The sequence below is a fragment of the Athalia rosae genome, chromosome 8 (assembly GCF_917208135.1).
Source record: "Athalia rosae chromosome 8, iyAthRosa1.1, whole genome shotgun sequence".
NCBI lineage: Eukaryota > Metazoa > Arthropoda > Insecta > Hymenoptera > Athaliidae > Athalia > Athalia rosae.
In genome coordinates, this window is record NC_064033.1 from 962,523 (window position 1) to 974,568 (window position 12,046).

A 12,046-nucleotide genomic window follows, 5' to 3' on the forward strand; every position below is an offset into this window, starting at 1 on the left:
TTTTGCGGTTTTGGGATTTACGATGGAAAATTTTTTTTTTACCAGATTCTTATGTATTTTGATCTCAGGAATCCGAATCTGAAAGAAAATTTGATCTATTTCTAAAATTGACCGAGTTATCACCAATTTTCAGCTTTTTGGGGTCAAAAATAAAAAATTGATTTTTTAGTCTATCTTCATGTAATTTGAGCTCAGAAATCCGAATCTGGAAGAAAAAGTGATCCATTTACAAAATTGATCGAGCTATCGCCGAATTATCGCATTTTTTGGCATTTTTTTGCATAAATTTGAGGATATCTCGAAGGGAAAAAATCGTAGCTCATTTTGGACAACGGATTCGTGTTCCTGAGGTCAAAATACATAAGAAAAGTGCCATACGATCAATTTTGAAAAATAAAAAATTTTGGCTAAAATTTGAGATTTTTCCAAGGGGTACCCCTTACGATTTTTTCAAATTTTGACCGAAAATTTTTATTTTTTTAAATTGATCGTATGACACTTTTCTAACGTATTTTGACCCCAGGAACACGAATCCGTTGTTCAAATTGAGCTACGATTTTTTCCCTTCGAGATATCCTCAAATTTATGCAAAAAAATGCGATCATTCGGCGATAACTCGGTCATTTTTCGAGAAATATATACCATCAGATTTAATAACGTACATACTCCCAGAATTTTCAATTTTTCATCACGTCTATTTTGGCAAAAATACACCATATATACCGAGGTTGTACATAGCTATGTAGATATTCCCTTCACGCACGACAATACTTATCATATACCATCAGATTCAATAACGAACATGCTCCCAGAATTTTTAATTTTTCATCACGTCTATTTTGGCAAAAATACACCCTATGTACATGTGTTTTACATGGATCTGTACGTATATACTCACCATACATGAACATACTCATCATGTACCCATAGATTTCACGACGTACATACTCCCAGAATTTTTTTTAAATTTTTTATGTCAATTTTGGCAAAAATATACCCCATTTACATGAGTTTTACATAGGTATGTACATATATACCCATCATACATACACATACTCATCATGTACTCATAGGATTAAAAATTTAGATACTCCCAGAATTTTTTTTGAATTTTTCGCGTCAATTTTGGCCAAGATACACCCCATATATGATTAATTTGAATAAACCGTGAGGTGATTGAACTTCCTGACCTACCTCACTACACCGACTGTTGACCCACTACTAAGGAATGTCTAGTCCCCTGTCTTCACCCTTTTACTACGGATTTTCGTAGTAAACGCTGATTGGCTGCTTGATGCCCATTCATCAATCAACCGAAGTGGGTGGGTCTGCGTACGATTTAAAAAGTCAAAGCACAAATCGCGGTAAACACGGTCAACTTCAAACGCTCGTAACTTTTTGAAAAATGCACCAAATCAAATGAAATTGAAGCCAAATTGAAGCTTGAACTTTTTTCTTTCAGACGCATTCAGTTAAAAAAATCTGCTCTTTTTTTTTCCTCTAGTTCATCGTTTTGAAACAGTCGATGCGTGAAGTCACTCTTTCGTTGGAAACCTAACGCAACGCATCAGGAGGACGGATTTTCTTATCATTAAAATCGGTTTCAAGTGAGATCTAGAGTGCTCGTTCTCTATCCATCTAAAACTATAATTTATTATCCACTTGCAATGCAATTGTTGTAATTCGCTTGCCAACCAATTCTGCTTCTAGCTCATTGTCAGTGTTCTAGCTGCCCCAAGCGTATCGTTAGCCGACGAATTCATCAGTTCGCCAATAATCCGAACGGTGGCCTTAGTATTCGTGGCATGGCATCCTACCCAACTCATATCACATCGTGTCGACTTTAACCTCATCTCTGTAATCGTTGTTTTTCTATTGAAGTATAGCATCTCGTCGTATTCGTCTCTCCTTCACTCCTTCTATAGTTTCCAAAGCTTGCCAGTCAGAATTTGTGTTGAAGCTTCCTATTTCTTCGTGAATTGGCGATAGCAGCTGATTGTGAGTTTGTTTACGATGACCATTGTTTTGCTCTGTCAATTTATGTTTCTACTTCATCCTATCCCTTGTGTGACATGAATCGTACTTCTAATTTGATGTAAATAATAATTTCACTTTGCATAGTATCATGGATCCAGAGTTTCTTTCGCGACTGATACCACAAAGCAAAGAACAAGTTAGACCAGCTTGCAAGAAATGCGGCTATGCAGGTCATCTGACATTCCAGTGTCGGAACTTCATCAAAGTTGATCCGAACAAAGAAATAGTGCTGGACATTAGCAGCACAAGCTCAGACAGTGATGAAAACTACTTGTCACCCTTAACTGAGTTGAGGGAGAAGGAGCTGTCGAAGAAACGGAAAAAAGCCAAGAAGAAATTAAAGAAGGAAAAGAAGCGTGGTAAAAAGTCTAAGCGAGAACGAGCCAAATCCAGGTCTAGATCTAGATCAAGTTCTGTAACTTCGGATCCCAGGTCGGAGTCAGAGTCGGACTCATCTGATAGTGAGAAGAAGAGGCACAAAAAAAAAAGTAAAAAATCCAAGCGCAAAAAACATAAGAAGCGCAACTCCTCTGACTCTGATAGCGACAACAGTGATAACTGATGATTAAATAAATAACTTCCATGGCTAATCAATAATATCGAATAATCATCTACTTTTACTTCAGATTTAAGCTATTATTGGCATTCATTCTGAAGTCCTCCCAACAACAAAATTTTTTTAATATTTAAACCTAACTGTATGTTCTCGAACTTTCTGATGTAAAATATTTGACGATGTACCAGTACTTCCTGAGAAATTTTTCAATAAATGATTACCTTTTATATGATCTCATCATTGATCCTTATTTACAGAAAGAAGTAATTCCAACTTCCGCCAATCTTGGAAAACAATTGGCATTAATTGCAATGATAAATTCACTACAAAAGGCACCCAATATAATATATTTAATCAAGTAATAAAATACATCGGTGTTAGACACAGTACAATACTGAGATAATCATATTCTTTTTTAGAGGATCTTATATGTACATTTGATTAATGATATAAGGGTTGTTCTTATAGGGTAGATATCAATAATTATTTAGTTAAGATAATGCGAATAAATACCTAAAGAGTAGATCATCATCATCATCATCATTATGTCAAATGACTATTGGTATTATCAAGGTACCACGTTATGTATTTATGCCAGCATCACTTGTCCAGAAGTATTTCCGATTGGCCATCAGAAAATTTCAAAAAATAGATTGGCCCTGAGATTTGGTCCAGTTACACTTTTCCTGAATTTACTCAGCTTATCATCGCACCAGGGCACCTCTGAACTGAACTTGGAATTGTTTTGATTTATCTCAATAACATTAATTCAAACGTCAATCTGGTTTATTCAATGGATACTCAAGGTGCCTAGTCGTAGATATGGCTCTGGGTTTTTTTTCCGAATAGTCTTTTTCTTATCAGGCAGTTTCCATACTTCGGAGGCGTATGTATAAAACTAATATCTCGATTTCGGTCACTCTCCATAAGATATATTTCAATACCTTGGCAGACCATTTGAACGAAAAACGAATTAACTACGGTAATTTCTTTCAATATACGGAAATAGCCAAATGAAACCTGTAATTGCTGTCTTACAACATTCAATAGTTCAGACAAACGCATGTTTCGATACAGTGGAGACCACGTATTACAAAAATATCATTTCAATTTGATTTCACAGGCGTGATCATTTCTGTGCGATTGTCCAACTTATTTTGCAAGGGAGATAATTTTTTTTTTCTTCTCATTTATCTATACAACATATTTAGTAACGGTAAGCGATGTGAGATAAGCTTTGACAAAAAGTAAAATTGAATTCGCAATTTCCGATCTATTTGAAGAAATCAATGTTTGTCCGAACTAGTATTGTCTCACTACATAACAAATAACTAAATAAAATTTTTAAACATTGTGTGGCCTGTCTTGAGATGAGCTTGAAAATTTTCAAATTTTCAGTTAAGCTGCCCTAAAACCAACGACCACACATTCCTTTAATTAAGAAATTTTCCTCGATTACTTATAAAATTAAAAAATTTATAAAATAATTAAATTTGGCTCCTGTGAACAGGTCGGAGTTAGTGGTAATAAAATTAGCCAAGGGTGATAAAAAGGTTGTACAAATAATTGCCGTAAGGAGACTATAATATTCTACGTATAATATATAATCTGGAATCAATACGAACTATTGGTTGTGTTGGTTATTATTATTATCAATGCTATTATTGTTATTATGGCTACGGTGTATACATTTCAATATTACAATATAATACAAAGTGGTATTACGTGTGCGCATCGTTGATCCTCCCAAACAGAACGGAATTTCTCTTAGTATTTGATTTTTTAATTTTTTCGCATTTTCGGTCTGGTCACACGAATAATTGTAACGATAGCAGAAATCTCGATCAGGAAAATCAATAATTGAATAAGACGTTCGAATTATCTGCCATTTCTAATGGAGAAATATTGTCAGTGCGATGGTTCGCGATATTTCAATTGATAAAATCTATTTCGATTGAATGACTTCTACAGTGATTTCAATGTGCTACCGATCCCGCTGATGCTATGAATTTTTTTACCGAAGGCAACAATTTCATTATCAAGTTAGTTCGATGCCACATACATTACGCAAAATATATTGGATCGACAAATTTTTGCGATAAATACACGGCTAAATGAAGCCGAGTTCCATCTATACGGATTCATTTCAAAATTCATTGGCGATATTAAATTAAAACTGACTCTACGTATTAAACACATCGTGAAAATGAATTCCAACGTTCATTATGTTTGAACGTAGATCGATCCGCGATACTGGCAATTTGAATGCTTGTCAAACGCATCGTAGTCACAACATTACAATGCTATTGAATCTTACCAGATATTTTTCATAGATTGATGGACATATCTTGGTCGTAAGGTGTGAGATTAGCATCGGAAGGAGACGGCATGGTCACTGGTACGGGATTCGCATTCGTCGGAGACTGAAGAGGAGTCGAAGTCGTCGGTAGATGAGTCGTAGGACTTTCGAGTGAGGAATTCCAGTGATTCCTATCGCTTCCCTCGCCACCGTCGTCGGATACAATTGAGATATCGGCTATAATACCACTTTCTGAAAAAAACGCGCGAAAAAAACGATCGAAAAAAGTAGTAAAGTGAAAATCATCACGCAGCCCGATGATCGGAAATAGAGGAGTTCGTATGAATCTGGATCGCTTCACTCACCGACGCTGCATTGACTGTTCAAAGTGGTACTTCTGTGGTGCGGACGCGGACTTGTATCGAGTCCGAGATGCAGCGTAGCCGCTGGACCGCTGCTTCCGCCGCTGCTCGAAGACGAGCTCACGGATATCACACTGTGCGGCCTTCGGCTACAGCGACCAGAATCTTCAGAAATTGAAACCGCTATGGAGTTTCTAAACCGCGGAGCTGCTTGTGGGTGAACGTTTAACGATATTTTAATCCATGGCGAAAGAACGGCGACGTGGGAGTTGGAACGAAATGAGATCAAATTGATACATACTTTTGGAGAGCTGAGCCACGCTGATGGAACGGTCGTTGATCTGATCGGCGCTCGGCCGAATATCGAGACACGGTTTGTTTCCAATTCCCATACTCGACATTTCCGCTAGGCGCACTTCTGCGGAAATCAACGTGTGCGTTTATTGATAAATTATAGATTTCGTTAGCACCGAGGTGAAAATGCATAGGATCCGCCGATCGATCTACTTGCCGATTCGAGTCTTACCTCTGTTTCGAAGCGCCTGTTTCCACAAAAGATTGCTCAGTTCTTCCGTCCAGGCTTTTTTAATATCTTCATTCGCGCATTGCAGGGTGTAAGTATCGCCAGGTTTCCTTTTTCGGAACCAAATTTCAAACTTGGTCGGCGAATCGGCTATGACAGCCGTCAGTCCTATGTCGGTCGTTTTTATGCTGTTTTTGTAAATGTATATGTCCAGATTCTGAAAAAAGTTCACCGTTTCAGTACGAAGAATGAATGGAATGAATTCAAAAAACACATCGACGATCGGATCGCAAAGTTTTGGCGATGCGTAAGATGTGAAATTTACCTTTCTATCTGGAAATCTTCTAGCCTTACTGAACAGTATGAGATCTTCGAAGAGAAAAACTTGCCTCAAGCACTTTTTCCCTTTTCCCTGCCAAACCAGAAATTCATTCTGTCTCAGTAACCGCCCTTGCTCTTTGACGTTCACCTAAAAACGAATCGACCGTCAATCCAAATATCCTTCGAACACGTCGAAAGATTTCTCCCAAGTAAAATCGTCGGACTCACGTCACAGTCTCGTAGCGAATCCATAGCGAGGAGATCGTTTCCATGTCGAAGTTGGAATCTGACCATTTGCTCAGCTGCTCTTAAATCCGCCTCCCCTTCGACCAGGGGCTTCGAGTCCTCCTCTTTGTCCTCCTTGTTCTCCTTTTCGTCCTTGTTAGTCGTCTGATCCGTATTATCGGTTCCAGCTTTGACGAGCTGCTGCAAAAGCAGCGCGTATTTTCCCATTCGCTGTACCGGTTTAAGCAAGTAACTGGCCAGGTCCATTTTATCTCCGAGTTCCAATTGCTTCGCTTTGAAAAACGCGGTGCCATATTCCGCCATCAGAGAGTCCGAGTTCGGTTTGTTCTTATTGTACAAGGCGTAGAGATAGAATTTTTTTTCCTAAAAACAGGAAGGTGATCGGTAGGTAATAACTGGGAAAAATCATCGGGGGAACACAGAATACGATTCATCGGAGACTTACGTGTCGTACGAAACACTGGCCAACGAACATCGGGCACTGTTCGCACTGTTCCAATTCGCGGAGAAAATGTTGGCTGTGAAATTCGTATATCTTTTCCACGTTGCCAAAGATCACGTTTCTCTGCCCTCTGAGGGCCTGCGGTATATCTTCCCTCACCAATTCCGGAATGTAATTCTGATGCGAAAAAAAAATACGAGGGGATTAAAATTAAAAAATCGGACGCAACTCAACCGGCAGTTGCGTGTAACACGTTCACGTTATGCACCAATTATGAGGCGCGCATACAATCCTAATTACCTCTATTATATACTCGAGTGATTTCACATAATCTCGTTCAGTCTGTATCATCTCCCTCATTATGAGCAGTATTGTCCTGTAAGAAGGAACGATTAGTTGGCAATTATATGATTCCCCGGGGTCGATTAGCGAGGAAAACTTTTCTCGAAAGAGAAAGAAAAATATTTCATTCACGTTGGCAGGATAAGAAAATGTTACGCATACTTCTTGGCCTTCATGCCAGGCGCGATACTGGGCGCCCTGTGCAGGTGCGAATTGACCGGTGGTTTTGCGAGGCGTCGCGGCGCCGGACTCGCAGGTGGAGACCTGGGTGGAGAGGAGTCGAGGAGCTGCTCGGCGCTTTCCCGCAGCTCGGCGATATTGTCGAGGGTGGGACGACCTCCGTTGCTGGATCCGGCACCGGGTGCCACGCTTCCCGCCCCATCGACGGAACACGCGCAGGACGCACTGTCGCTGTCGTCCCACGAGGTACCTGACGAAGACCAACAAAACCACGCGTCCCATTAGTCCCGCGAGTTCTGGAATTTTTTTTTCTTCGAGCGATTCGTCGCTATCGAACTCACGTTTGTTCAGAGTGTCGTCCCAGCAGGAGGCTGACCCCGAAGCGGCGAAGGATCGTCGACGAGTAGGACTACCGGGTGCGGAGGCGGATCTCGTGAGTTCGAGAGCTTCGGCGCACCGACCCCTCGCAACGCGACATTGCTCTAGGAGGGGTTCGTTGCCCAATTTCTCGGCGAGGGCCAACATTTCGGTGAAATGTTCCTGGGGTAGCGGCGGTTTCGCCATGAGGAATTGCTGGGCTCGGCGATCCCCGACCACCCTGGTCGCCTCCAACGCCCACTCGTAAGCCCTGTCCAGGAGGAGGAAACATCGCGAGGTGTCCTCGAGACGTTCTCGGGTGTCTTCTAATCTCGAACCGAAACCACGAAGATGCTGTTTCAGAGAACGAGCCAACTCGCGAAGACCGCTGGTGTTCGCCGCCTCTGCTAGGTCGCTACCCTTGTCCAAGTGTTTCTGAGGAAAGAGAAATCCGAACTAGAATAGGAGGTTGAATATCGCAGCCGTACAATGAATGCCGTTGAAAATGAATGAACGCGAGTCGACGGTGTAATTTTTATTGGTGAATTTTCCGCTCCTTTTACCAGCTGGCGTGCGACCCGAATATTCGAAAACTTTCTTTTCCTAGGCGTTACGTACGTGCGTACTCAGAGAATAGCCGACGGGGTGCGATGGTTGCGAAGACTCGTAAATATCTTTGACAACAATGAAAGCGGTAACGATGTTTGATCAGGGTTGATCAGGGCTAAAGTACGGATCTCATATCCAACGCATAAATATGATCAAACGGGCGAAGAAAATCGTGGAGTGATTTAACATCATGTACCCGAAATGTACATGGGGTGCACGGTCGTGTTTACAGACTGCAAAACTGTGTGTCCCCATCATTGCGCTTTGTTGCATTGTACGAGTGCATCGATAAATCAAATTACGGTTATGAAATATACCTCGTTTGCGACAACACTGGGGGAGAACGGGGATGAAATTTGGTACACTTCTAAGGGAGGGGGAGGGTCTCATTTTGCGGTTTGGGGTGCTCCCGAAACTTCAAATCCCTTGGGGAGTTCCTGACGCGAGGGAGAGGAAAACTCTCCACGAGTGTGGGAGCGTGAGTGCCACTCGAGCGAGAAATTAAACGTATGTATTCTAGTTTGTATAAACTATTTCGAATGTGGACAAAATTCTTTTCAAACAAACGAATCGGAAAAACGAAAAGTACGATCGTTTCGTTCGACGAGTTCGACGTACGCAGCGGCGGCAGCAACGGCGTTTGAAGAGCTTGTATTTTGTCGAAAGGCATTAAAGTTTACGACGCCGGAGTACAGGTTGCTGACCAGGATGGAATGTCGCGTAGAAAAGTTGTGCTGTGCGATATACCTGTGGAGTTAGTTTACGTGTACCAAGGTATTCGAGAAGTTGGTAACGCTATGCCGCTAGTTCGTCGCCACTTTTCAGCAGCCCCTGATCTTTAGCGTTAAAATCGTGAACCTGAAAGTTCGAATCGGGATTACGCGATTTTTCCGATAGGCAAACGTGGAGAAAGCAACGATCCCGCCGCATCACCAGCGGCGAAAGATTTCTCATATCCGAGCGACGCCAGCCGAGACAGACGTATCCCGACCGAACGACGACGCTCGCAAATTCAAACGCCCGTAATTTCCTATAGCTATAAGTTTATTCGTCGGTACGATCGACCGTTAGGGTTTCCGTCCGCAGATCCGTGGATGAGATCGAGTCGCGATAATCCATGGATGCAACGCTGCAGTTAGACGCGGCCTTTCTGCGCTGCGGACGAACGATCGTGCACCAGGATTGGAAAGATACGTGCATCGAAAATATGCACCCGGGATAACTTTCTCCGGCGAAGATCGAGACTCCGAAAGTCCCCGTGTCAACGGTGCAGAGGGGAACGTCGACGATGCCTCGTGACGCGAGTAGAACGCATCAATTGCGACGGGTCCTCTTTAGCGCGAAGCCCTAAACGCGATCGTCGTCGTTGTAATTCCGAAGAACGCCTTTTGCCCGATGTACGACCTCCCGTTGACCCTCGGTGACCTTGTCCGAGGTCTTTCGCTGCCCTGTAAGGTTTCCTTCACGCCAAGATTCCCGATTCAGGACTACTCTGTACAATTATTCTATCGTGGAATCGAACTCGTTGACACATTTCTCGTTTCTTTCGTCAGACAAGGCCGAAGCATCCGGTATATTTTTTTTTTTTCAGCCGGAAAACCACCGGAGTTTCATGGCCGAATCATCGTGCTTTTGCTTGTTCTTTTTTTTTTCTCACGACATCGATTTTAATCGGTTCCTCATTGTGTAGGAAATTTATAATTATTCGTTTCGGTATCCCGCGAATCGGGAGAGTCATTGAATCGTTGACGTTCTTTTACATAATTGCAATTGTCTCCCACAATCATTTTACACGTTCGCGTAGATACAACATTTTTCTTAATTCGTACCGACGATCGTTTCATCTAAAATGATTGGGTAATAATCGTTGCAGCTGGCAATCGCACGCGAACACCAGGTAATAAAATATATTCTACGTTATCTACGTTAAATTCATGCACTTCCAATTCCTCGTACACATTGCAATAAAATAAACCCATAATTTCATAGGAAAAGGAAAGGAAGAAAAAACAAGCTTCCTCCTAATCTACCGCAATTTCATACAAATTACCGATGAAATTACATTATTACACAAACGCGGATCCTCGTAAAATCAATCGCGACGGCAATCGTCGTTACTGTAGGTGGCACTTGACAGCGAAATGAAAAAAAAGGAGAAATCGTTACAACCAGAAGAGTATTATGCAGTTAGAGAAAAGTACGTGACATAATTGTTTTTTGATGTTCGGGTTCCCCTTCCGGTCTAATCAATTGAACGATCTCCTCAATTTATACGTCCGCGTTTTTTGCCTCACAGATGCAAGGAATGAATTATTTACGCACATTGGTATGCGTGAAAAGGCAAAGAGCTAATAATTGGGCGACGAAGTCCGAGGGAGCGTTGCGTTTGGGGTCCAGGTGTCCCGATAAAAGATTCGAATGCGCTCCGTTTTACTTCGTACAAACGTTTCTTTGGAGCGCAGAATACAAGGTAGTGCCTACATGTAATTATTGCATAAAGGTTAATCGTCGCTCTTCTCAACTTCGAGGCCGGTTTCAATGCTGCGCGAGAACGACGACGACGACGACGACGTAGTCGTCGGTTGCAGCTGATCGCGAACGATTAAACTTTGCATGTAGTTTTTATTATTATCATCATCATTATTCGGATCCGACAATGCAGACGTACAGTATTTACAGAGGACTGCACGGGGAGTACGACCGGCGATTGGTCAATTACGAATCGACGAGTACTTTTACACTATGCACGACTGCACTTCGCAGTAGGTACACTTGATAGAATACATTGCAGTTGGAAGTCCGATGCCTGCATACACGTACAATGGATCTGGAAATATAATGTGAAACAGAACAGATGCGACGGGAGTTGTTTTTTTCTTTTTTTTTCTTCCCTTTTTCAATAATCCATCGTTTGTAGTTCGAGCTGTACCCGTGCGATAAAAATATGCTATAAAATTATACCGTTTAAATTTCATACGTGGAATTGGTCTGCGTCTAAATTATCAGATCGGATATCCGTTCGTCGAAGCAGCGTAATTACAGGGCGAGAATCTGTCTCGCCTTTCACGACGCTCGAAAGCTCTTCGCGTACATCCTGATGCCCATCCTCCCACGGGGCAAACGCTTATCGTAGGGGACGTGGTCCTGCGGATTTTTAATCGATGGATATAAATTTGTACGGTCGATCGCGGTGGATTAAATAGCGCGGGTGCATTTCACGGGAACAGCTGTGAACGTTCACGTTTACGATTATGGTCGCGTCGCACCCGAAGTCCTTGCAACGGTCGGAGGTACGGGGATCTCGGCAGATGTGCTCATTGTGCGGGAACAATTATCCCTACCGTACGACAACGTACAGCTAAGTATTCTTACAACACGTGAAATAAAATGTAGGGGGAGGAGTGCGTGTGCCATTGTGCTATGCGAATATCGCTCGCTATTTTCACCCTGATTCCCAAATCATTTTATCAGATTTTTTCATTTTATTATAACACTTGTACAGGTACTATGCAAATGACTGAATTATTTCCAGACGTCCTTGCATGCGAATCTATAGAAAAAAAAAAATAATTATCGTGCACTAAATTTTCTTTCGCGATACCTCACATTTTTTTTTCCTCGTAGATAAAAAATTCTACTCTGTTTGTTGATTGAATGGAGACTTTAAAATTCCAGAGGTGTGTAAAAGACAGACGAGAAGGTTGATTTAATTAATTTAACGTTACGACGAATTTTAATGATTCGTTTGCCCTCGCAGATATTATTACGGATT

The 12,046-nt window shown here is 41.8% G+C and overlaps 2 protein-coding genes across 2 annotated transcripts in view; one reads left to right on the forward strand and one right to left on the reverse strand.

Annotated features, from left to right (window-relative positions):
- The first annotated feature begins 1,778 nt into the window (after positions 1-1,778).
- On the forward strand, positions 1,779-2,820 carry LOC105692386 (protein SREK1IP1-like). Its single transcript, XM_012411554.3, has 2 exons — positions 1,779-1,998; positions 2,122-2,820. The coding sequence occupies exon 2, from the start codon at positions 2,126-2,128 to the stop codon at positions 2,597-2,599; it is 474 nt and encodes a 157-aa protein (XP_012266977.2). The 5' UTR covers positions 1,779-1,998; positions 2,122-2,125; the 3' UTR covers positions 2,600-2,820.
- Positions 2,821-2,928: 108 nt separating this feature from the next.
- The window catches only part of LOC105692398 (rho guanine nucleotide exchange factor 40-like), a 121,611-nt gene continuing 112,493 nt past the window's right edge, over positions 2,929-12,046 (reverse strand). The window contains 10 exon segments of the mRNA XM_048659852.1: positions 2,929-5,144; positions 5,258-5,550; positions 5,552-5,672; positions 5,781-5,994; positions 6,103-6,246; positions 6,327-6,707; positions 6,790-6,963; positions 7,087-7,162; positions 7,291-7,558; positions 7,650-8,100. Coding sequence (XP_048515809.1) covers positions 4,921-5,144; positions 5,258-5,550; positions 5,552-5,672; positions 5,781-5,994; positions 6,103-6,246; positions 6,327-6,707; positions 6,790-6,963; positions 7,087-7,162; positions 7,291-7,558; positions 7,650-8,100 — 2,346 coding nt within the window. The 3' untranslated portion in view covers positions 2,929-4,920.

Coding starts and splice junctions, on each gene's coding strand:
- LOC105692386 (XM_012411554.3), top strand. CDS start 2,126: ATGGATCCAGAGTTTCTTTCGCGACTGATACCACAAAGCAAAGAACAA.